General features: G+C 43.7%; 1 protein-coding gene across 3 annotated transcripts in view; it reads right to left on the bottom strand.

Annotated features, from left to right (window-relative positions):
• Positions 1-20,742, bottom strand: part of LOC127595582 (voltage-dependent calcium channel subunit alpha-2/delta-3-like) — a 104,561-nt gene extending 83,819 nt beyond the window's left edge. Inside the window, exons 1-2 of one of the 3 annotated variants that reach the window (XR_007961289.1) lie at positions 20,229-20,740; positions 19,968-20,049 (exon numbers count right to left, since the gene is read on the bottom strand). Coding sequence is in view for 2 of the 3 variants with exons in the window: in XM_052057195.1 (XP_051913155.1) it covers positions 19,968-20,049; positions 20,229-20,347 (201 nt within the window). In the remaining variant the exon portion in view is untranslated. Of the gene's footprint in view, positions 1-19,967; positions 20,050-20,228 lie in introns of all 3 variants that reach the window. The other 2 variants (XM_052057195.1, XM_052057194.1) reach the window with 2 other exon arrangements.
• Positions 20,743-26,905: the final 6,163 nt, after the last annotated feature.

Here is a 26,905-nt window from a genome sequence, read left to right as displayed (position 1 = left end):
CTACTGTTCGAAGACGGCTGGGAGAGGTTCCAGCACCCCCCACGACCCTCGAGAGGATAAAGCAGATCGGAGAATGAATGAATGAATGATTCAGCAGCATCTTTTTTTCTTGCATCATTGTTCCACCATTTGCAAATTTATCAGTACACAAGAAATTAACTGTAAAAGGAGAGACGCTGGTAATTTCCTGTTATTTTAGAAAGCACCTATATTGTAATCCATTCTAACAGTTCAGTCCTGTATTCTGAAATATCTATTATATAAGTTACTGTATATTATACAGCATTACCTTAGGATTAGTGGGTGGTATGTTGTACTTTTACGCCTGCTATTTATTTTAACAGTTTGCTATGGCATTTTGGATGACAGTTCATGACCGCAGGATAACGGTGTTATGGTATTTTTACAGCACACGCCAGTTTCAATATTAAATCTGCTATTTAATAATAATAATAATGAGTCATCAGATTTTATGCTGCTTTCCTGTCACACATTCAAAGAGCCCACAATGTATATTCATTGACTCTTTCACTGGATCAAACCCATATTGCTCTCTCTTATCATTTCAAAAATATTCACTAACATCCATTAGGCTGCAAAGTCACCCAGACCCCCTGTGTGTGTGTGTGTGTGTGTGTGTGTGTGTGTGTGTTTCTGCAGATTTAAATGCTGCCTGAGGCTAATTGAGTGGAAGCGTAGAATAACAGCTGTACACCAACATGAGCATGCACCATGCGCGCAGGCTGCCGTGGAAGCCCTTGTAGCATTGCTGCTCAAAGCGGCTCAGAACGTTTCCCAGTGTGCACGGCGTCTGTTAGGTATGCACCATTGGTTGTAAGAGTCGGAGCCAAATTCTCGCGCTCTCCTAATGGCTGCCGTGCTGTTCTCACATGCAACACGATCATAATGGCCCCTCATTTAGACATGTACGCTTGATGGCTTTGGCAATTTTATGTATGTGAGGGGGGAAAAAGGGTTCTCTTTTCAAATAAGAAACCGACCAAAGGGTGCTCACAACCTACCATATATATCTCGTGTGATATTCACATTTTTTTTCTGAAAGGTTTCCAAGAAAATCAAGGAAGCATGGAATATCTGGGGAGAAGGGAAGTGAAAAAAACTCACATAGTACAGTATAGACATTGTGAAAAAGTTGTACTTTCATTGTAGTGATAGGTAATGTGTAATTTTACAAATGTATAAACAGTGCACTCCGCTTAATAGAACACCATTGGGCCGAAGCGCTTCTGTTCTACTAAGCGGGGTTTCTATTAACCGGAGACACTTTATTAGGTACACCTTCAGACACGTCGACGACCAAGTTATGCACGCAGAAAACCCCCTACTGACGAGTTAGAAGAGATATTTCGACTGTGGACGTCCATATCTTTAATCAAACAACAACTTTAATCAACTTCAGTCAAACATCTCAAATCACGAGAAAAATTTCGTTACTTTTGTCTGGAAACAGGAGTCCGTAATTTTTCGGTTGACTTCCCGCTCAATGCGCTGGATAAGAGGGAAGTCCTGGAAACCGCGGGCGTACCTTCTGAGAATCCGGCAATGCATCGTATCGTCTGAGTATGTCCTTCTTATCCGCAGGTGATAGCCCTCGTCTCTTGAATGAAGTTGAAGCCATTGTGACGTGCGTGTGTCTATGTGTGGAGTGACGCGTGCTACCCGTTACTGTATACGGCTAGAACTACCACGTTTTCTCGCGATAGTGGTACAGTATCGCGATAGCTACACTTCGAAAACCACTAGTTTACAATGTTCATTGCTTACGGCCTGTTCTATTAAGCGGAGATCTGTTCTACTAAGCGGAGTATCTTTATAGGAAATTGCATTAGGCAAATCTGTTCCAGAGCCTTTTGCTCTATTAAGCGGATTACTCTATTAACCGGTGTTCTATTAAGCGGAGTGCACTGTATTAAAAAAACATTTTTCTCAACATAAGAATTCCAAATCTATCAAGTTATTATCCAGTTGTTACCATTTTTGAACATGGATACTAAGCAATTATGGGGAGCATATTATACATGATTTTACATACACTATACTATACTTTTGAGAGGCAATTTGAGGAGGTGAAGAGGATTGGGGGGTATTACTGCATATACGAGAATGCATTATGAAAAAGAAGTTACTGTCATAATTGATCAATTTATCAATTGCAACAACATCGAGGCTCACCAGAGAAAAGCGTGAACGTAGCGCAAACAACCTGAGAATTAAATGTCAAACACTTTGAATATTTTGCATGCAGACTCCACCTGCTATATATCTAAATAATGAAGAGTCTTATCCGTTACAGAGAATGTAGAATTGTTCGAAAACATTTTCTCTTGTTTCATTCATGCCTCTTGAATGTACGTGTTATTATCAGCATCTATTTTCCTACAATAAATGTAATAAGCTAACTGGAAGACTGCATTAAAAAATAAATTTAAAAAACTGAGCAAATAACAAAACACTTTGCCGGTATTCTTGTTGGAAAATAATGATGTTATTAGTGCTGAGGAGGTGCTGTGCAAGGAGGTTAAGACGAAGAACAAAACTAGTCTCTGGAGTGTACCTCATAATATCATCACCAATGTTACGAGAAGAAAAATTATGTTTTTATACTTGTTTGTTTGCTTCCCTCTTCTCTCAAATGGAGCAATCAGAAGTCAAACGCTTCATCTTTCTATCATAAAAAGTCATGTTTTTGGTATCTACAGATCATAAGTGCGATTGGCTGGTGACCGGTTCAGGGTATTCCCCGCCTACTGCCATAAGACAGCCGGGTTAGGGTATGGCATGCCCACGGCCTTGGTGAGAATAAGCGGATCAAAAATGGATTGATGGATTATCCGGGGTTTTTTTACACCGCAAAAAAATGGCATTTGACCAGAAATGTGTCCACCTTTTATATGCAATGTAATTGCAGCTCTCCACATTAGGCCTCTAATCAATAAATAATTGTTGTGTTGCGAGACACAGCACGCACTGCGCATGATGACCTGCACTCCCACTGCCGCTGTCTGCACCATAAGTCAAAAATGTGTGATTGACATGAGGCACAAGCGAGTGTAGGTGAAGGTCGTCAGCAGGAAGGGCAGTCGCTCCACTCATCTAGAAGCTCCCTCTCCGATGAAGAGTGATTTACCAAAGAGGCGCAGTGCAGTGCTCTATGAAGTAGAGTCAAAATAAGAGCATTTGTGTTGACGTGGTTGACGATGTAACGGTTGACTTGGCGCGCATATTGTGACCCCCCTCCGTGAGAGTGACGCCGGAGCAAGATATTGTGCTGGGCCAGCACAACTACGGTACACTGAGGCCTGTGCACCTGTGCAGTCTTGTCCCAAGATCCCCTTCCATGCATTCTTTAGTGCCATAGCTGTACACTATTCATTATTAAAGCATAGTGAGTGTGGGGAAAGAGGAGGGATTTTGAAAGGTAGTTAAATAATTGGCCAATGCTGAATCATGGTGGCAATCCAGAGCAAAAGTTTCACATTCTCTCTGTATTCCGCTTTCGTTTTGAATTCCTTTAATTAATGGAAGACTTTAGGGGCTCTATTTTTGTAGACAGCGCACCTGCGCCTTAGCGCAACTTGCTTGCTTTCATGTTCGAGCAAAGCACGCAGCGCATCTTTGCCAATTTGGCAGACGGGTCTCTGCCAAACTGGACATTCTGACGCAACAAAAGTGTGTCCTGAGAGATGGGCCTAGCGCAGTAACAACTTGGTAGCAGAAAGTCGGTTTAAACCCGAGCCTGCTCAGAGCACATGTAAATACTGCTGACTTCATAGTGCAAATGTGCCTCCTCTCTAGTGTGAGACTAGCACACCGCATTTATAGGAAGTGAAAGGATGGCTTTGCTTGGCCATGATTGAAGTCGCCTGTGACCACTCCCACAGCGGCATATCCCTCCCTCGTCTGCAAAATGACCAACGTCGGGTCTCGTCGCGCAAAGCAAGGTCAAACACGGCGCCACCTTAACGCTGGTCACGAAAATAGAGCCCTGCGACTTTCACCCAAAGTGCCAGGTGAGAGAGCTCAGCCACTTAAGTTTCCCTCTACATCGCAGACTTCAAAATGTAAAAAAACAATTATTCATTGTCACTCTCAACAGGCTCAACTGACCATGTTGGTTTGGTTGTTGCAATATTGTTTCTGACTACTCCTTGCTTCCAGTTGGCAAAGCAGACATTTCTCAGCCCAGTTCCTGAATATGTTTACAAGAATGCGTCGCTGCATGAAACGCCCTAAAAACTTGAGTATGATGGATCGAGGATGCAGCAAGTCACTGACAGTCCTTCACACAAAGCTGCACATATTTGGTACTTGTAGTCGCTCCCTTTTCCAAAGCTGGCCACTGTTTACTAGCAGTGAGAGGGAGCTATGAGTCATGATCACGGGAACGCAATCTGATAGATCAAAGGTGCTTGTGTGTGTGCATGTGCGTGCGGGTGACTGAATGAATGTACCTGATGGCCTGCGCTGCTGCATGGTGACAAGCACTTTATTTGCTGACCACCTGAGGCCATACCTGAGTTGCAGATACCCGATGGCCAAGTATATTCATCTCTTCTGTGCGCGTAGCAGCAGGCGGCATTCTTGAATGCATGTTTTCTTAAACTGTTAAAATGTGGTTCCCATGGGCTCACCCACCCATGAGAGGGAGCCAAAAGGGTCGGGTGCAATGTGAGCTGGGCGGCAGCCAAAGGCGGGGACCCTGGCGGTCCGATCCTCGGCTGCAGAAGCTAGCTCTTGGGACATGGAATGTCACCTCTCTGGCAGGGAAGGAGCCCGAGCTGGTGTGTGAGGCAGAGAATTTCCGACTGGATATAGTCGGACTTGCCTCCACACACAGCCTGGGTTCTGGTACCAGTTCTCTCGAGAGGGGTTGGACTCTCTTCCACTCTGGAGTTGCTCACGGTGAAAGGCGCAGAGCAGGTGTGGGCATACTCATTGCCCCACGGCTCAGTGCCTGAACATTGGGGTTCACACCAGTAGACGAGAGGGTTGCCTCCCTCCGCCTTCGGGTGGGTAGACGGGTCCTGACTGTTGTTTGTGCATATGCACCAAACAGCAGCTCAGCATACCCACCCTTTTTGGAGTCCTTGGAGGGTGTGCTGGAGAGTACTCCTGCTGGGGACTCCCTTGTTCTGCTGGGGGACTTCAATGCTCACATGGGCAATGACAGTGAGACCTGGAGGGGCGTGATTGGGAGGAACGGCCCCCCCGATCAGAACCCGAGTGGTGTTTTGTTATTGGACTTCTGTGCTCGTCACGGATTGTCCATAACGAACACCTTGTTCAAACATAAGGGTGTCCATATGTGCACTTGGCACCAGGACACCCTAGGCCGCAGTTCGATGATCGACTTTGTAGTTGTATCATCGGATTTGCGGCCGCATGTTCTGGACACTCGGGTGAAGAGAGGGGCGGAGCTGTCAACTGATCACCACCTGGTGGTGAGTAGACTCCGATGGTGGGGGAAGATGCCGGTCCGTCCTGGCAGACCCAAACGTATCGTGAGGGTTTGTTGGGAGCGTCTGTCGGAATCCCCTGTCAGAAGGAGTTTCAACTCCCATCTCCGACAGAGCTTTTCCCATGTTATGGGGGAGGCGGGGGACATTGAGCCCGAGTGGACCGAGTGGCGGCAACCCCCGTACTCGCTGGTGGACACCAGCAGTAAGGGATGCCGTCAAGCTGAAGAAGGAGTCCTATCGAGCCTTTATGGCCTGTGGGACCCCAGAGGCAGCTGACGGGTATCGACTGGCCAAGCGGAACGCATATTTAGTGGTCGCAGAGGCAAAAACTCGAGCGTGGGAAGAGTTCGGTGAGGCCATGGAAGCCGACTTCCGGACGGCTTCGAGGAAATTCTGGTCCACCTTCCGACGTCTCAGGAGGGGGAAGCAGTGCACCACTAACACTGTGTACAGTGGGGATGGGGCGCTGCTGACTTCGACTCGCGATGTTGTGAACCGGTGGGCAGAGTACTTCGAAGACCTCCTCAACTCCACCAACACGCCTTCCTTGGAGGAAGCAGAGCCTGGGGACTCTGAGGTGGGCTCTCCTATCTCTGTGGTTGAAGTCACCGATGTGGTTAATAAGCTCCTCGGTGGCAAGGCCCCAGGGGTGGATGAGATCCGCCCGGAGTTCCTCAGGGCTCTGGATGTTGTGGGGCTGTCCTGGTTGACACGCCTCTGCAACATCACGTGGTCAACAGGGAGAGTGCCTCAGGATTGGCAGACCGGGGTGGTAGTCCCTCTTTTTAAAAAGGGGGACCAGACGGTGTGTTCTAACTACAGAGGGATCACACTCCTCAGCCTCCCTGGTAAGGTCTATTCAGGGGTGCTGGAGAGGAGGGTCCGTCGGGAAGTCGAGCCTCAGATTGAGGAGGAGCAGTGTGGTTTTCGTCCCGGCCGTGGAACAGTGGACCAGCTCTACACCCTTAGCAGGGTCCTTGAGGGTATGTGGGAATTCGCCCAACCAGTCTACATGTGTTTTGTGGACTTGGAGAAGTCAAACGACCGTGTCCCTCGGGGAGTTCTGTGGGGGGTGCTTCGTGGGTATGGGGTACCGAACCCACTGATACGGGCTGTTCGGTCACTATACCACCGATGTCAGAGTTTGGTTCGCATTGCCGGCAGTAAGTCGGAATCGCCAAGGCTGCCCTTTGTCGCTGATTCTGTTCATAACTTTTATGGACAGAATTTCTAGGCGCAGCCGAAGCGTTGAGGGGGTCCATTTTGGGGGCCTCAGTATTGCATCCCTGCTTTTTGCAGATGATATGGTGCTGTTGGCTCCTTCAAACGGGGCTCTCCAACTCTCACTAGAGCGTTTCGCAGCCGAGTGTGAAGCCGTTGGGATGAAAATCAGCACCTCCAAATCTGAAACCATGGCCCTCAGTCGGAAAAGGGTGGAGTGCCCCCTCCGGGTCGGGGAGGAGATCTTGCCCCAAGTGGAGGAGTTCAAGTATCTTGGGGTCTTGTTCACGAGTGGGGGCAGGAGGGAGCGGGAGATTGACAGGCGGATCGGTGCAGCGTCTGCTGTGATGCGGACGTTGTATCGGTCTGTCGTGGTGAAGAAGGAGCTGAGCCAAAGGGCGAAGCTCTCAATTTACCGGTCGATCTACGTCCCAACCCTCATCTATGGTCACGAGCTATGGGTCGTGACCGAAAGAACGAGATCCCGGATACAAGCGGCCGAAATGAGTTTTCTCCGCAGGGTGTCCGGGCTCTCCCTTAGAGATAAGGTGAGAAGCTCGCTCATCCGGGAGGGGCTCAGAGTTGAGCCGCTTCTCCTCCACATCGAGAGGAGCCAGATGAGGTGGCTTGGGCATCTGATTCGGATGCCTCCTGAGCGCCTCCCTGGTGAGGTGTTCCGGGCATGTCCCACCGGGAGGAGACCCCGAGGAAGACCCAGGACACGCTGGAGAGACTATGTCATCCAGCTGGGAACGTCTCGGGATCCCCCGGGGAGAGCTGGAAGAAGTAGCTAGGGAGAGGGAAGTCTGGGCTTCCCTGCTAACGCTGTTGGCCCCGCGACCCGGCCCCGGATAAGCGGTAGATGATGGATGGATGGATGGATGGATGTTAAAATGTGGATGAGAAGCGAGAGAAATAAATAAATAGCGCCACTAAATCAAATACCTCACATCAGCTTTGTTAGAGAGGCTGGCAATAAATCAAAGAGGCCCACGGCACAACAAGGCATCAAAAGAGATTTGATTTTTCTAAGCCCACAAATACAGCGTCAGCGCATGTGATCTCAATGCTTGAATCGGGTGGCCAAAGGCCTTGTTCCCCTCCACTTGAGCTCTCTGCACCAGAGGTGGTGGTGTTTAATTTTGCGATGGCTTTTCTCACACACAAAGCGCTTATTCAGAGATGAAAGTGGACTTTCCTGAAAATACAAATACATGCCACCTGGTGTTACGAGCACAGAAGAGATGAATATACTTGACCATCGGGTATCGGCAACTCAGGTGTGGCCTCAGGTGGTCAGCAAAAAAAAAAAAATTATATATATACATATTTACTGTATATGTATATATATATATATATATATATATATATATATATATGCAGCTGGATAGCTCAGTTTGTAGGTTTGTAAGGCATCGGTTTTGGCGTACGGGAGACGGTGGTTCGAATCCCGCTTGGGGCAAAAATGAGCACATAACACCATCCAGTGCGGGTCCTTGGGCAAGATCCTTCACACTAATGCCTACCTCATACAATGATGAGAGACAATAAAACGAATGACATGCCGGCTCAGACGTCGCCCGGCCAAACAAGGTCTGCGTCAGGTGCTGGGGAACCAGAGCACCTTGATGAAAAATGGGCTACTGGAACAAAGCGGAGATGGGCGAGAGGCGATAACATGGCTCTGTTGGAATGCTACGACTCAAGCAACCCTAGTCAGAGGGGTTACATGCAGAGAATGTGGGCTAAATGGTTACTTCGAAACCCACAGTCACAGCTGACCATGAAACAACTAGTAGCTCAGTGTTCCAACAACCACAAATGGCTGTTGATGAGGTACAACACAGGTTCCATGGTGAAGGGCCCCAGGTTGCCAGATCAGAGGCGAAGGTCATACCAGAGATTGGGAGGCAAGCCCCAATGAATGCAGATGATGAGATTGGGAGGCCAGCCCCAATGAATGAAATGAGCGAGGCAGCAACTGACCTGAAAGCAAAGATCATGGCGAGAATGAAAGCTGGGCAACCTAGAAACCGATTACAACGGTGACAAAGGTGTAGGTTGTGCAAAGAGGCACCTGAGACGATCCAACACATAACTGCAGGGTGTAAGATGCTGGCAGGGAAAGCCTACATGGAACGCCATAACCAGGTGGCTGGCATAGTCTACCGAAACATCTGTGCGGAGTATGGACTGGAAACCCCAAGGTCAAAATGGGAAACATCTCCGACGGTGGTGAAGAATGACAGAGCGAAGATCCTGTGGGACTTCCAGATCCAGACTGACAAGATGGTAATGGTGAACCAACCAGATATCGTGATCAAAGATAAAGGGCAGAGGAGAGCCGTTGTAGTGGATGTAGCCGTCCCAAGTGATGGAAACATCAGAAAGAAGGAACATGAGAAACTCGAGAAATACCAAGGGCTCAGAGGAGCTGGAGAGAGCCTGGAAGGTAAAGGTGGCAGTCGTGCCTGTGGTGGTCGGAGCACTCGGGGCAGTGACCCCCAAACTGGAGGAATGGTTGCAACAGATCCCGGGAACAACATCGGACATCTCAGTCCAGAAATGTGCAGTGGTGGGAACAGCAAGGATACTGCGCAGAACCCTCAAGCTTCCCGGCCTCTGGTAGAAGACGAGAGCTGAATGGGGGACGGACACCACTAGATGGGTGAGACGAGGATTTTTATCTATGCTTTCTAATGTCGTCGGACAAAAATATCCGTTCAAGTCCTTTTCCTCAAGCCATGACCACTTGAACGTGTTCCCTAATACTTGCGGCTATTGCACATATGTCAGCTTGCCTGTCTACCTGTTTGAACATTGCGCTGCGACCGGAACTGGCCGATCACGCATGAATTAGTTTACATAAAATGCTATTCAAATACTCCATATCCAATGATTAATCTGCCTTTCGCGTGCACACGTGCACCCTTTGTGGCTTCCGTTCTCACCGAAATTTCGAAATCTCTGAGATTTGGTGAGGCCATGAGAATGCAACATGGCTACGCTCGTGAAAGCAAAAAAAAAAATGAACTCAAACGCGTGTTCATTCACTGTTGTCAACTAATATCCGGATTAATTTTAGGCAATTTTTCATCGATTTTCCGGTGAAATGTTCATTAAAATGTGAAAATCCGTAATTCCGGGAATATCTGGAGGACTTTCATCACTGCTAATTTGATTATGAGTAGGTGGCTGCGTTGCAAAGCTGGCTTGCTCGAATATGAAAGCGCCAGGCTGGCACAGGCTTCGCTCCTTCCTGCCGACTTTGTAATTAAGTCTGTACATGACATTGCTCTTTGTTCTTTGCCTTTACATTTACACACAAACACACACAAATAAGCACCCTGTATTTTTTTGCCAGATCATTTTCAGCAGATGAGAACAAGTGGTCGTGGAGAAGAGAAGCAAGGGGAGAGTTGCATGTGTTTTAGGGAAAAACGGGCAGTCATCAGTACAGACCCCTGACACACACCCTTCCCTCACGTCGTCATCAGTCACGCTGAACGGAAGCTGACAGCTAGTCAATTTCCCCAGAACTAAATCTCATCTGCGGCTGTCTCCCATGTACTGACACCGAGCAACAGTGGAACCCATCATTGGCAGCAGATTGGCTTCATCGCACATCCCACACTAAAACATCTCACTTGAAAGAAGGCAAAAAGCAAAAGGTATAAAAACAAAATACTTTCATAACCATGGAGGCGTAAAAATGCACTGCATAAAACATGAGACAACATGAGAGGTCTTTCATACATTTAACCCTCCTGTTGTCCTCATTTCCTGTACACGCCCTGTGTCCTCCGGGTCAAAATGACCCATCTTCACTAAACCCCCCAAATAAGCAGCTAAATTGAATTTTAAACACCAAATGTCATATTACTTGAAGAAACAACTTATCCTTCACCACATTATGTGTGATATAGTTCTCCCTCATCACTTGGATTTCTATAGGTTAAGAAAAGGGAAAAAATGTGCGAAAATGAGTTTTGGATGCATTTGTATTCATTCCAATGACTAAAGTTTCTTTCTTTTTTTCCTGCAGTAAACTATTTAGGACAATATAATACAAGACAAAAATATGAAAAATAAGATAACCGATTCAACTAATTAGCTCATGTAGCGCAGTATGCACAGCCTTTGCAGATATATTTCTTTAACCTATAGCACACAGTATGTGTTTTACAGTCCTTCTTTTGAGGGCAGAACTGGCATTTTTTCATTTTTACTTGCCCTCGCTGCGGAAGTGGCTGTGGAAGGTGGATCATCAAGTTTCTCAGGAGCTCCTGTACGTTTTGTTCTGCATGCCTACCTTGTTGGTTGTATGCTGCTGAGGACCATGTTATTTTGCCATTTTTTGAAAGGAAAGTCTCTCTTTCAGCTTCAGGGATTTCTTCTTGTTCTGAAGATGATTCGTCATACTCTGGGTTATATTTCTCCCCATCTTCTTCTGATACATCCTCTACTTCCTCTTCTGAATCAGTTGTCTTGCTGGACAGCAGAAAAAAATCAGCTCTAGAGCCTCTTCAATGTCATAACACCCACTCATGGCGTCAGCACAGAGAGAATTCGGAGTCCTGTCATCTGTAGCACCTTTATAACCCCTTGAAAACAAAAAAAAAGAGTTCTGGCATCTACGAGAACGCCACCTATCTTGTCTTATTTATGTCTGGTACTGTCTTGTTCACGTGTTCTACTAATTGATCTGAGACACAACTAAAACATTGAAACATTCTATGGTGTGTAAATAACTTTGTGACCTTGATTTCAACCCTATTTGCCTCGTGGGTCATTTTGACCCAAAGACCACCTTTGTACTTTTTTTTGTACAGCTTCCATGGTAATGTGAATTAAAACAACATTTAAAATGTTCTGCAGTTGGGGCCAATCTAGGAAAAGTCATAAAATTTCAAGTTGAAAAAATATCATTTTGAGGGGGTTTTTTGCGTTTTTAACACAGCGATGGGTCATTTTGACCCAAGGACAACAGGAGGGTTAATATCAGGCTGTTTTCACAACAACTTGGACCAATTACTCAGCACTTTTCACACATGAACATCTGAAGTGTTGGTTCTTCAAAGGAATATGGTGTAGGTGGAAATTTGGTGTATGCATTTTCATAGTTCATGGAGCAAAACGAGCATTATCTTCATAGCTTCGGCAGAACTTTTAACACCGCTCATGATTTATTGGGACAGTGTACTTCATGTTGCAGCTAAAGCGCTCAGCAACAGCTCCCAAAGAGAGATGAGCAACTCTATTTTCGTAGACAGCAAACGTCCACAATGAGATGTGGAAGGTTGTATCCACCTGCAGATATAACAGTGGTCAACATACAGTAAATCATCCGCAAGTGGAGATCTTCTTGGAGTTTGTTTTATGCATCTGCACTGTAGACCGCGTAGCTCTCTTGTGCTGAATTAAAAGGGAATGAGAGGAGCCGCGTTCAATGGCCGGGAAGCAAATCTGTTGTGTTCATTCCCAAATCGAGTCAAACGCCTACGTCTAACAGCGCGCATGTACGAAATTACCAAAAGAAAACTCCATCTATGCGCACAGTTGGAACGCCCTCTGCGATAGACGTATGGCAAGCCATTTGAGCATTTATTCCAAATCCCTGATATCAGACATGAGTGTGTTACACTGGTTCGATCTCTTCCAGCACATGTTCGACACTCAGCCACACTAGTGACACACTTTGTCGAACTAGTTGCACAGAAATCCTCACTAGTCACTCATTTTTGGCAACTAGTGCCACTTTTGTCCAACTAGTGCTGACAAAATTCTAACTAGTGACACCTGGAAGCACACAAGCAGAGGGAACTTCCCAGCTAGTCCGCTTTTTTATGCCCTAGTGGCCCACTAGACCAAACTAGTGAGGTTCAAAGTCTTACTAGTTTACTAGTAAGATGTAAAAAAGTGTTAACATGTTAACTAGTGAAACATGGATTGTTCTAACATGTGGCCTATGATTTCCTGCACTAGTTAACTAGTGGGAGCTGAAATATCCACTAGTTAACTAGTGGAGGATAAAACTTTCACTAGTGCACTAGTTTAAGACCGTTAAAGCCTTGATATCCAACTAGTGAGTCCAAAAATGTTACTTGCTCACCAGTGATGCCCCAAATATCCACTAGTTCGACATTTTGACTTCACTAGTCGAACTAGTTTTTCTGCTCTGATCATGACTCAAGGAGTCATGATCAGAGCAGAAAAGAGAGTCTTAAACATAGCTTTTAACAATGAAACGAGAAGGTAATGCTCAATGTAGTTAATTAACTCCAAGTGCTATTCATGATGGCTCAGTGTAAAATCTAAAATATGACACGCAAAAAGATTCCATTGCTGTGCCCCAAATAGTGGTGCCAATTATAAATGAATCTGATCATGTGCAATATAACGTCCACTTCAAAAATATATACATATCCCCCTAATTTCCCTGCATTGTATGCATGTTTGTATAAAGTGTATGCATACACTGTAACATGTAAAGTGCATGTGAGTTCCTTTTTTGTTTTTTCACTGATTTTCCTGACTGTGTGGCAACATTATGCCTACCTTGAATTTTAATACTGCATTACAAGAGACATTCGTTCAATCTTAGATGAATTCTTAGTTTGCGCATGACACATATACATTGGCCCTTAAAGCTGTTACTTTCTCATGTCACTGTACAACTCAGCTTCTGGAGGAAGCGCCTGTCTTTGGCCGTTGGGTCAGCAGACATGTCATTGGATCACAACATGAAGCTGAAGGGAAGGATGGCATCAGAGAACAAACATACATGGCAAAACATACGCACGTTCTCTTCTTCAGGCAAATGGATTCCTGCCAAGCTGTCACACATCATTACACCTTCTTATCGTCCCCTTGCCTTTTACTCGCTAAGGCTCCCGATTGTGTCAGAAATGCACTGTGATGTTCACGGGTCGAGCATGCTTCATGTCAATGTGCTAATAACCCTCACACAATAAGGCACAAACGTATTAAAACCATTAAAATCAACAGGGACAATCGTTGAGGACATTGAGAAGGAATAGATAACCAACATTGCTGCTGTGTTCAAAAAGTGAATGTTCAGGGCTTCCCTTTAGATTCTCTGAAAAGTGATGATTTTGAAGGTGCAAGGATTCTGCCCAACGACAGGTCTGTAGATACATATACTGTATATATATAAAATGTTGTTAAATTGCATGCATTTAGCCATATTGAACTACGAGGTGTATTATATTTATTACCATCTATCCACCAACTGTCAAAATGATTATGGAGCATTTTCATCTACTGTAATGTCCTGGGTAACATATAAAAACATACTACAGGAACAGTGAAAAAAAATTGTTTTTTTTTTCATCTGGATCTCTTTTTTTAAAGTATGTTGTGTGGTCACATTTTTTTTCCAGTAAGTAGGTGCACAAAATACACTTATTGAAAATAAGACAGAGACACTGAAAACAGTGGCTTGTTGAATTTACTCAATTTTATTTTGTCAGGTGGATGCACAAAATCAAATCATCTGGATCGAGATACATGTTTCAAGCATACTATCCAGTCATTTTAATAATGTATCTTGAACGGGACGATTTCATTATGTTCAACCACTTGACAATATGAGATTGAGTAAATTCAACACACTATTTTGTTCAGTGTCCTTATTTGATTGACTCAAAGTATACAATTAAACAATGTCAATGTCAAAAGGGCAGTTGTGTACAAAACAACAAATTGATAAGTAATGAGGGGCCTTCTAGGACAAACTACAGTCAGTGCAATGGTGTTTGTGTACCAATACTTTTGTCCACATTTCAATCCCTCGGCCCATTAAAGGGCTTTGGCTTTCTTGTGTGGTAATTTGAAATGTACGTTTCATCACTTGGGGGCTTGAAATGATTGCACAGTGGAAAAATGCTCCACTATTGTGAGGCAATTGGAAGTTGTAATGTCATTAGGCTGAAAACCAGAACAGGCAAAATCACACGCACACACACAGGCATACAGTCGAGACAAGAGACAACTTTGTTCAATGATACATGAAATTAAAGAATTCAGCAGAATTGCAGTGAGGAGCGTAAAATACACAGAGCTCATTCTGACAATCGATGGGTGATGTTTAATGTTTCAGAAGTTTGAAAGGCGCAGTTTGACTGACACACTGTATGTAGTGTACAAAAAAAGTTGATCATTGTTTTCTTGCACAGGAACACACATTCCCTTGTTGGTATAACCTTGAATTGAGAGCTGTGAGACAGATTCAGTAACTGGAGAGGGAAGACAATTAAGGACAGAGGGTAAAAGAGGTGAGGGTGGTTTCAGGATTCAATGGTCTTTTAAACCATCAAAATATATGACACGGACTAAGCAATGAGACTACAGGAACTTTATGAATTTCCCACAAATCACACCTGGTTTCCACTGGAAAATTTTACTTTTGTTTAATGTGAAAAGGAATTTGTGGTTTTATTGTTGTGTATATATTTGCTCCATGTACAGCACTTTGAATACTGCGATGGTTGTTTTAAAGTGCTCTATAAATACAGTTGAGTTGAGCTGAGTTGAGTTAACTAAATTAGTTTTATTTCTCAGTTTGGAAATGTCAGTTGAACTAACTTGTCGAAATCAAGATTTAATAATTCTTATTCTTCAGTAAATTTAAAATGTGAAAGTTCTCATAAAATTGATTCAGAGATGTGTTTCATAACACATGTTCGAAGACAATTACCGAAATCATATGCCAAGACAGACGGCCCGGTAAGTCCAGTGGTTAGCACGTCGGCTTCACAGTGCAGAGGTACCGGATTCGATTCCAGCTCCGGCCTCCCTGTGTGGAGTTTGCATGTTCTCCCCGGGCCTGTGTGGGTTTTCTCCGGGTGCTCCGGTTTCCTCCCACATTCCAAGAACATGCGTGGCAGGCTGATTGAACACTCAAAATTGTCCCTAGGTGTGAGTGTGGGCGTGGATGGTTGTTCGTTTCTGTGTGCCCTGTGATTGGCTGGAAACTGATTCGGGGTGTCCCCCGCCTACTACCCGAAGACAGGTGGGATAGGCTCTAGCACCCCCCGCGACCCTGGTGAGGATCAAGCGGCTCGGAAGATGAATGAATGAATGAATGAATATGCCAAGACTGGGTGTGAAAGTGAAAAGACGAAAATTTGAACTAATTACGTATTTTATTATATTATTTAATAATTTTATTTCAGGGGTAGAATTGAATGGTTTGTTCAAATAACGATGTACCGTATTTTCACGACTATTCGACGCATCGTACTAATGGCCGCAGTCTCATTAATGCGTGACATTTCTGTATTTTACACATACACAGGACGCATCGTACGAATAGCCGCAGTTTTACAGTGGTAAAACATACGCCAGCTTAAACATATGGCATGCATGCGCGCACTCTAACACGTTAGCTTGAAGCATACGGTAGCATGCCAAGACATACAGATAAGATAAAAACACGTTTTTAAAAAGGCAACGAAAGCAGAACTGAGTTCGGGTGTATTTTATTTAGCCATCGTACAATGTTCTCACGTTTTTCGATCAATCATCACCCAGAAATCCATCAAAGTCCTCATCCTCTGTATCAGAAGCAGAGGACTGCACATCTCAGTTGTCATTGAATGCATCACATGCTAGTGTGAGTTGCTACGCATTGCCGAGCGGAAAGAAGGAGCAGCAACAGCAAAGTCAACATTTCTCTCGTGTGAAGCTTTCCCACATTTGAAAGTAAAGAACAGAGCGAAACATGGTGGCAGCGCGCGTGTGTGTAGAAAGAATTGAACAATTGTGCAAGTACCGTAATCCATCAAAAACGCCGCGTTCCCTCTCGTTGTTGCGTATTGTGGCGTAACTCGCCAAGCGCTGCCTCTCACTCTTTGTAAAGTTGTGTTTGCCACTGATCATCCATTGCCAATGTCCAGCGATTGGAGTTCTTTAGTCAAGCCTCCGGGAATAACGGCAAGCTCAGAGTTCATTTGCTTGACTTGTTTTTTCACCGCTGCTGTGAGATGGGCACGCATGCCAAAAGCATAACCGGTGGCTTTAAGTTTGAACTGAGCTTCGAAGGCGTGTCTTTTTGTCGAATTTATTTTCAGGGGTTCTTAGAAACCAAAACCGGAGTTGTTTTGCAACAATGCACATTGCCACACTCTATACAAGTGTTGGTACTGGCTTGAGGCGTCCACTTACACGCCCACCCTTCACCATTGGCGGGCTAGCTTGCCTGTCCTCTCTCTCTCCCTCTCTCTCTCCCTTTCCATATATGTATATATACACGCCCACCCTTCCCTGATTGGCCGACTTTTCTCCCGCATGCCTGGCCACAGTCACTTCCGCCTTTTCTCTATATAAACAGCGTGTCGGCTGTCAGTCAGATTTTGGAACTCAGCGCATATAAAGGACGCTCCGCACCATAAGGCGTCCTGTCCATTTTGGAGAAAATTTAAGACTTTTAATGGTGCCTTATAGTCGTGAAAATACGGTAGCTAATTTTAGCCTAGGAGGCCAGTATCATGAGATGCTTTAAACAAAAAATGAAAAAAATTGCTTTTTTAATGATTATTTTAGGAGAGTGATGGTATGTGCAAGTGCCATGCACGTCTCAAGTCATAACCTTCATTACCCAAGCAAGTCCCAAGTTACTGTAAAATTAAGCAAGTCAAGTCGAGTCACCACCAAATTTCTAGCAAGACGAGTCAACTCATTACTTCGATTCAGAAACTTATGAGTCAAGTCATAAATTGTTGCTCAGTGACAATACATGAGCGATAATAAAATGTCTTCCCAAATCTGATAGCGTGTGTAAATGGGTGAATGAGAGGCAATAACTTTGTGCACTTAATAGGTAGTCACTTTATGATGTTTATTGAAGCTGACAGACGTTATTTTACAGGGGCTGCGCCCCGTCAAATATGACGGACAAACACACAACCAAGAAAGTACTCAAGGGGTTACTTAACGGTTACTTTATTTTATGGGACAGTTTCAAGATGACAGTCTCCTTGGTGTGTCCACTCTATTGCATTAGTGGGTTCTCATTTAAATGCAGAACCGACATCAAGTTAATATTTAACCAGCTATTGATGAGTTGAACTGTCGAGCTAACTTAGCTAGCTTAGCTTCAGGGGTCACGAAGCTAGCTTACCTGCATCTGACAGACAAAAGTACATGTCTAAGGTGTCTCTTATCTTGGAGTTTCAAACCTTCCATGTTGCTACTGCCTTTTTCTTGGTTTCATCAGAACACCAATCCTTGAATCTGAATGCTTTCATATTTGGTAATACGCAGCCTTTGTCTGTGGCTGCCGGGGTTGCCAGATTGGTGGTATGTACGACGTAAGCAAAAAAAAAACAAAAGGCACAAAAATTGAACAAAAAACGTTTTTTTTTCCTTATAAAGTACTCTTTTCCATTTTTTGTCCATAATCATAAACCAGATGCGCTTGCCCAAAAAAATCTCCAGTTTCGTCTCATCTGTCAAAAGGACCTTCTCTCAGAAGCTACGAGGCTTGCCCATATAAATGTTGCCTCATCACGTTCAAGTGATTCTGGTCACTGTTTCTTTGTTGAACAGAAAAGTACCAACTATTTTGTCCACATGCAAACAAGTCCTCTGTTGTTGCTCTTCATCTTTACGCACTTTGTGTGGTGTCAAAGCCAGTGTGCATGAAACACAATGCGCACATCAGACAAGGCTCAGCATTCAGTGGGAAAGGTGAACATCACTCAATGCTTATGCCTATGCAAGAAGGTGAAACATCCCAAGTTGGTGTTATAAGATACAGTTTTCCAGCCACAAGGTCTCCAGTCTCTTCTGTGCTCCGTTAACCCTGTGGCCCTCATTTGCATTTTATAAGGAGGTTGTCACTCCACGAGGAGGGTTATCTCCTCTTTGGAGGCGGCAAAGGATGAGAAGGGGGAAGAGTTTTTATCCTGTCAAAAAGATAACAGCCTGACTCAGGCTTATCAGCGGATGATGAAATCCACGCCTCAGGCATACTGTGTATATATATGCATGATTGTGCATGTGAATATGCAGTGTGTGGTCGTGTTCACACACATGAACCACAGCAATGCGCCACAGTGGATCTGAACTAACGACCTCCACCGATACTTTACCCACCTGTGTGTTTTCAACAGCTTCTATTCTTCTCTCAACAGTCATCCATTGACCCTCTTTGTGTAGATTTTGCATTTACTACATACTACTACATACATACTACAAAACTACTGGTTACTCTAAAACGGTTCAATGATTTTGTTGTTTACGATGATACTAGTGCAGCGTGTTATACCGGAGACAAATTCCTTGTGTGTTCTACATACTTGGCCAATAAAGATGATTCTGATTCTGATTCTGATTCTGATTTCACCACGTTGTAATGCCACAATGCAGTGGAAGACCGATGATGATATCAGCTTATGTTTTCCACTCATGGTATGAGTTATGGTATGGTTATGGTTTTGTTCTAGAATTCATGTCTGCTCTAAAAGTTGCAGAGTGCAAATGATGAAATGTGTTCTTGTGTCAGTAACAGGAGAAGAGCAAGCGCAAAAAGTCAGCTGGCCAAGAAAGTCAGATGTCACGGGTACATAAAGGAATCTTTAAGGAAACCCAAAACCTACACGTCAAAGCACAACTTATTTTCTGAGGGTATAAATAACTTTAATCTCACTGCATCAGTGGAAGCACATGCAGAAGTACTAACCCCCGGAACAATGTGCTCCAAAATATAACACATCCTGCAGCAACACATACATTAAATATGCATTGAAAACAGATCATTTTTGCGACTTAATCAATCCATTCACACATTTACTGTGCGGTTTAATGGAGTATTATTTTCACAAAGCAGAAAATGGGTTAAGTAGCCTTAAAATGACTGCTTAATAATTCTTCTATAATCATAGCACGTTACTGCTTGCATTTTTAAAATCTATGATAGTCAGATGTCCTTATTTAGAAAGTTATTCGCTGAGTGAATGCATCTGGATAAGTGCCCAAGCAAAGCATATTAATTTCCAATCCTAATCTCTTTTTTAGAATATGATTTGAAATTATTTTCTTGAAGTAGTAATCCCATATTACCTTCACTTAAATGACTGCAACAGTGCACTGCAACTTGAAGAACTGTACTGATTATACAGAGGGGCGCATGCATGTCATTTAGCAAACTCGTGTAGCTACAAATGAGTTAACAAACCAAACTTAGTTCCTAAAATCAAGATGCGGGGTGAATTCACTTAAGCACAGATGAAGCCAACTAACCTTCTGCAGCAGCTGCGAGCCTGAGTACTTTGCAGAGATTGACTTCATCTCTCCACCAAATGCTGAAGCCCACAGTTTCACTCTGCAGGTTGAAATACAGGATTATAAAGGCGGAAATTTAGAAACTTACTCAGCAAATTTGAGGATCTCAAGAGTCATAACGAGATTCACCTGAATGGAGACAAATCGTCAACTTCCTCGTACTGTACGGTATAGTGTAGTGATAAAGGTACAGTCAGAAACAAACAAAAATGTACTCACACTGACGGCGGGATGCTTTGGTGTGAGCCTCCAACCTCAGTTATGCCGTTACTCAGAGTTGAGGAAAGTAAGAAAAAACACGCACTCCACGCACGGACCCTGCCCCGTTCAACCCGCATTTTGCGATCTCCGACGCACAGTGCTTGTTGGGTTTACGCAGCCACTGTGGGTATGTATCCTCCTCCAGAGAAATACCAAACCAAAAAAAATCGCTCAATCAGACCAGCTGCCTTCTTGATAGATGCATGGTGGACAATGTGTGGCGAGGCGCAAACGATGCGGGACTTGTCGAAAGTGCGGCGTTCTGTCACACACCTCCTATGTGAAAGTCGAGCTTGACTTCTCCGGTAAGAAAAGTCCGCTGTCTTTGCGTTACTAACAGATAGAGAGGAGGAGAAACGAGAGGAGTGGTGGTTCAGGTGGTGCCTGAAAAACGCATTCCCTCTCTCCCTGTCGCTCGCTCGCTCGGCATTTGGGGATTGGCTACTGAGTATGATGTTGTGGAATTACGCCATACTTCTGACCCAAGCACACGCTCGTATCCCTCCACGCTCTTCCACGCGCACGCACGCACACACAAACGCACACACGCACACACACACGCGCTAGCGTTATTACAGGGCTTTAATAGCTGTCCTTTAGCTTTCAAGTCACATCAAGTCATGCACTATATGGCCAGTTCACTGAAGCAGATTACTGTTAAAGTGCCGATGGAAAAAAAAGTGGAGTGGGTGCATACAAAAGCACTGAGTGTGTGAGAACTGGGAAGGGGGTGTTTCGTATTGTCTCGCTTCTTGGTAAATGGGTGATGACATGACATTTCTGTTGCATCCAAGTGCCCCTTTGGAGCAACGTGGCACTGGGAACGTGTGAGCATATGTCTGGTGAAAGATGATGAGACGCCTTCAGGCGACACATCCCATGTGACAGCTCGTATTTCTCTTGGAGCTGCAAATATTCTGGACATGCTTTGTGAAGAGGATCAGCAGCATTGAATAACTTCCTGTATATTTGCACATTGATGCCCTATGGAGACACGGCTTATTGAGGTGATGAATTCAAGCTTTTCACCCACACTTGGTGTGACACTCAATTGGGTACACTTTACGACATCATCATGAGTTTCTCAATTCGAATTGTTCTAACGACAGGATAAATACATTGGCGCTTTGAGATACGAGTTTAATGTGTTACTTGATAAGACTCTGAACTCAAATGTTCTTTGGACTTATATGTATGTATTCTATTCCATTTATTATAACATCAAATGACCTCTGCTCGATTGCGAAGACAAAAAAGTTGCCTTGCGCCTGCCTCCTTGTCCCTCTCTCTTTGCATTCCAAAACACGATATGTCTGGGGGACGTCACTTGTGTCAAAGCAGAAGATGAATGCCTGTTCATGTTTGTATACTGCATGCAACTGCACTTAAGACAAATAGTTCAGCACTTCTATGCAGCCACGAGCCTGGTTATATTCAAACTGTTCCCTTACATGCACATTTTGTTAAATGCTATTTCTCTCAAAGTGCCCGTTCTGTCTCTTGTCTGGTACGGGTTCACATTTTTCGTGTAATACTTTCCAATTTCAAATCATCCTTCCATACTGAAATTAATAGAGTTGCCATTTATCACTGTGTTCAGTGTCTTCACATATTAATTTTACTCAAATTAATCTTATATCATTCAAAATAATTAGATCAAATTTCAGAAGTGTGTATTGAATTGAATTCAATTCGCATTTATCAGTACCAAATAAGTTCTCAGCTTCAAAAAGATTGGTAAGGCATGCTTAAACGAATATACTTTAACACAGTGATGCAATTCATGAGCCCATCTATGGTGTTTTGCACTGTTTTTTGCGGGGAGAGGGGGCATTACGCTAAACTGTCTCATCGAAAGCAAAGCTATGTGATTGTTTGAAATACAAGTGTAATTCTTTTTTTGGGGGGGGTTGTTTACTTTGACAGTAAACTTCATCTTGAAGTGGCAAAAACAGCTTCAAGCCTTTTTTTGGGGGAAAATGCATTTTTGTCAGAACATCATCTCTATAATTTTCCTCCTTGGTTTGCTCCCACTTTAATTTCTCTTGTGCTCTTCTTTTATTTCGGCTGCTCATCAAGGTCAACTTGGATGAAACAAAAGATCCACAGGGGAAGGGTGTCTTGACAGAACCGGATATGCTGATCCACTTCTGCATATACACAGCTTTTCATTCATTCATGTAAAAACGATACTCCTCACATTTTACTTGTAATGGAACAAAACATTTTGAGGAATTACTCCGTGCTATTTTGTTCATCTGAATTATTGGACAGAAATTAATGGTCATTCTTACATAACTCCGTTTGTGGAGTCATTTATGTGGTCAGTAGATTCCTCAATGCCATTTGCTTGTGAAAGCCATCAGGGAAACATTTATTGAGCTTCACTCCCAAAATGGATCATGTCCTTGAATGAAGGATTTGATCTCTGATCTTGGCCAAATACCAAGGATGGGTGTGGCTGCATTTATTAATTTATTTTGGGAAGGTTGGTTAAATCTTTTGGGCAAACATTAACATATTCTTCCCAGATGGTGAAAAATGACTGACATAAATAGCCCTCAAGTGCAACTGTCTTCTTCTACTCTTATTTTAGCGCACTGTGAGAACTCCATGATGCATGGCACCACACTGCCCCTATGAGGCCAAAGTGCGCACAGCAGAAGCATCCAGTATTGATTTGTGGTTAGTTTTTTAAATTGCTATTACTTTAAAATATTTTAATTTTAATATCCTATTTTAATTTCTGCTTGTTTTCTTTCAAGTTATTTTTGAAGTTTTAAGGAATTCCAACACACCAACAACCATTTCAACATGATATGGCAAGAAACACAATCTCCAAGGTCCCAGGTTTTTAGTCCAGCAAGTTTGTAGACTTGTGAAAATATCGAACCAAAAAGTAAGATTAAATAAAGAGGAACCACCCCCCCCCCCCAAAAAAAAGATCAAATAAATTTGCATTTGCAGTTTGAATGTGTGCAGAAAGTAAGGTAGGAAAGTTGAATGTAGCAGAATGAAAATACAAGAGGCTTTACACCAGCGGTGCCCAAACTTTTTGGATTGAAGATCTACTTTTCGATCAACTAACCTCCCGGGATCTACCCTTACCGGCGCATGCGCACGCGCACGCGCGCACACACACACACACACAAGCTGCAATTGCAAACTGCTGAGCGCTAACAACTTCCGGTGACGAAACTACACGCCACCGTAAATGTAATATTTACCTGCTTTCTTTTATTAAAAAAAATAAATGAGTGAAAATGAGACTGATAAGATGATTAGGGTGCAGTGAACATTAACACAAAAAATATATTACCAACATGTACAAAAACACACAAATGGTTGTTTTTTTTTCTTCTCGACACTCTTCGGATCTACTTGGGACCTTTCTTAGATCTACCGGTAGATCAGGATCTACCTAATGGGCGCCCGTGCTTTACACGATACACAAAGTCATTTTGTACTTGACAAAAAAAATAATCCAAGTCTTCAACATGCAGGGATAACTGGGCATGACGCTGTGAATGTAGTTTGGAGTAGTTGAGTTTGGGTAGTTGAATTAGAGAAAGAGAGAGAGAGACATTAGATAGAGAGATAGAGAGAGAGAAAGCCAAACAAAAATGAGTTTAAATTTTACTTTTGGGAAGGTCAACAGGGGTCACTACTGAAGAGTTTTTGAACAATCACTCACTCGGTGTGTGGATAAAAGGGTTTTAGTGAACGCAATGTAAGGTGCAAAGTGAAATGTAACTGATGGCTATTTTATGTAAATCTTTTAATCTTACACATTGGTCCTTGAGGTTAAATGCCTGGTATGACAGAACACTCTCTTCATCATTTAAGATGCATAAGCATAATATTTACACCACGCGGGTTTGCAAGCAGACGTGACTCAGCAGAGGATACCTGGAGGCACTCACGCTTGATAATAAAGGAGGCAAATCCCAACAGATGCTCATTTCACCCAAGAATAACCGCGGGGCTTGCGAAAGAAAAGCAGAGCACAAGTGGCAGCTTCACTAAGGCTCCAGGAGAAATTATGAACAAGAATCCTCTATTCAAACGTAATATTTCAAGGCATTTCAATGAGGAAATTTCACGTTTGACTTGACATTGTCAGAAGTATGCCATTTATTTCAGTTGTCACTGGTAAGCCAATTCAAAACAGCAATGAATGTGTTGGCAACTAAGCAACACATTTATACTCTCTTTTTGAAATTACCTCTGCAGACTTTCGGAAAATTATTTCATCAGAGCATTTCGGTTCGCCTGAACGGATATGCTTGATTGCAGTATCCGCCAGATGTCACTGTTGTTTTAAGTTTGAGGCCCCAAAGCCTCAAAATAATGTTAGCACATACAGTATACCTGTACTGGCAAAAGGACTTCCCCCAACTCCCCAAAACAAGTTTCATTCTGCTTTATCTGCCCATGACTACGTTCAGTGCCGCCCCACCGCTTTATGGGGCGTTATACTGAATGTCAGTTTGGACCAACTGCCACCATGTTTCCGATGTTAACAAGAAAATAATATTGACGCTTTTTGTGACACCCTCAAATAGCCAAGGGCCAGCAGATGCTTTGTTCACTTATCCACGTAGTCACTTTGTGCATATATACTTTATGTGCAAAACTAATTTGGGTGAGTCAAACTGTCTTGGCAGAAGAGATGTAATACATTTGTGAAAGTCATCATTCACAAAATGCAGTATAATCAAGGCAAGGTATAGCCCTCTGCATCGGTTGAATATTCACGTAAAAATACACTGACGAGGAAAGCCTCCACCAGGCAAAGCGTCAAACAGCACATGACTGATCTTACTTCTTGTCTACACAGGAAATGGTGTCGGAGCTCACCAGCATGAAGTTTCTTTCTCCATCTATAGGACAGCAAATATGGTTTGCCATGGAAAATAAATATTTAAATGACGCTCAAACTGCATCCTCCATCTCCTAATAGGAAACCCCATTGGCTCAAAAAAATTGTGCAAAGGTCTGCTGTTATTCTGAGGAGCGAGAACGAGCAGACAATGTAAACACTCTTTATTATGTTTGTGTTTACAAGCACTCCTTATTCTGCACAAATGATTTCCAATTCCATTTTATATTCAACACCTTCCTGAAATACACCTTTGCTTTTCCCCTCATTATATTGTCCTTCACACATTTTCCTGCCTTTCAATTCCATCTGATTCGATCAGATGTGAATCCAGTATTACAGTATATGTGTTTCATTTACAACATTAAATCTACAAGGCCTACAAAAACAATTACATTCCTGGGTGTGCAGCATATTTGGAGCACCATGATCCATTCACGGAATTCATATTTGCCACTGGCCCAACAGGCATGTTGATTAGCACCTCATTTACAATAATAACATGCCGAAGGGCTAAAATTAGACCCTCCTATGCTCCTATGCTGACAGGAGAGGGGGAATTCAGAGTCTGTGGTTGTCTTGACTGCAAGGTACAATTAAAAGTTGACTTGCCACGCCTCTTTTTTTAATCTTTTTCTTTTTATATCTTTTTCTTTGATGTATATATCTCGCTCACAATGACTGCTGTTATTTTGCCAATCACTGCTTTGCTCCAATCGCGCTCTCTAATGACTGTCGAGCCTTCAGCTGGTCCAGAATGCCACTGCTCGCCTCTTGACTGGTACTCGTAAGAGGGAGCACATAACTCCTACTCCGGCATCCCTTCACTGGCTCCCCATTCATTTTAGAGTTATTTTCAAGATCCTCTTATTTGTTTTCAAATCTCTGAATAATCTCGCGCCACCTTACTTCTCTGAGCTCATCCGCCCCTACACACCTGCCCGGCGCCTCAGGTCTGTGGACCAGACATTATTAGAAGTACCAAGAACTAAACCGAGGCTCAGAGGGGAACGAGCCTTTTCTGTTGCTGGTCCCTCTCTCTGGAATGACCTCCTACTGAACATTCGGCACGCCTCCTCGCTGCCCATCTTCAAAACCCACTTGTATTCTTTTGCATTCGACTCAGCATGACTTAGATTTGTTCTTGGTTTTACTGTTTGGTGCTTTCTACCGCCTTTACTACCGATTTGTCTTACTGTTTATTGTGCATGTTAAATTGCTCCATGTACAGCACTTTGTATGCAGCGATGACTGTTTGAAAGTGCTCTATAAATACTGTTGACTTGACTTGACTGTTTAGGAGCAGGCCCGGAGCACCAGAGCCATTGAGGCCCAGATGTACCCCACCAGACAAGACCCAAAGTGTAGGTTGTGCAAAGAGGCAGCTTAGACGATCCAACACGTAACTGCAGGGTGTAAGATGCTGGCAGGCAAAGCCTACATGGAACGCCATAACCAGGTGGCTGGCATAGTCTACCGAAACATCTGTGCGGAGTATGGACTGGAAACCCCAAAGTCAAAATGGGAAACACCTCCAAAGGTGGTGGAGAATGACAGAACGAAGATCCTGTGGGACTTCCAGATCCAGACTGACAAGATGGTAAGGGCGAACCAACCCGGATATCGTGATCATAGATAAGGGGAAAGCCATTATAGTGGATGTAGCGGTCCCAAGTGATGGAAACATCAGAAAGAAGGAACACGAGAAACTCGAGAAATGCCAAGGGCTCAGAGACGAGCTGGAGAGAGAGCC

Source organism: Hippocampus zosterae, chromosome 2 (genome assembly GCF_025434085.1).
Source record: "Hippocampus zosterae strain Florida chromosome 2, ASM2543408v3, whole genome shotgun sequence".
NCBI classification, from domain to species: Eukaryota; Metazoa; Chordata; class Actinopteri; order Syngnathiformes; family Syngnathidae; genus Hippocampus; species Hippocampus zosterae.
Note: the sequence above shows the minus strand (reverse complement) of the source record. Positions and strands in the feature narration are given on the sequence as shown.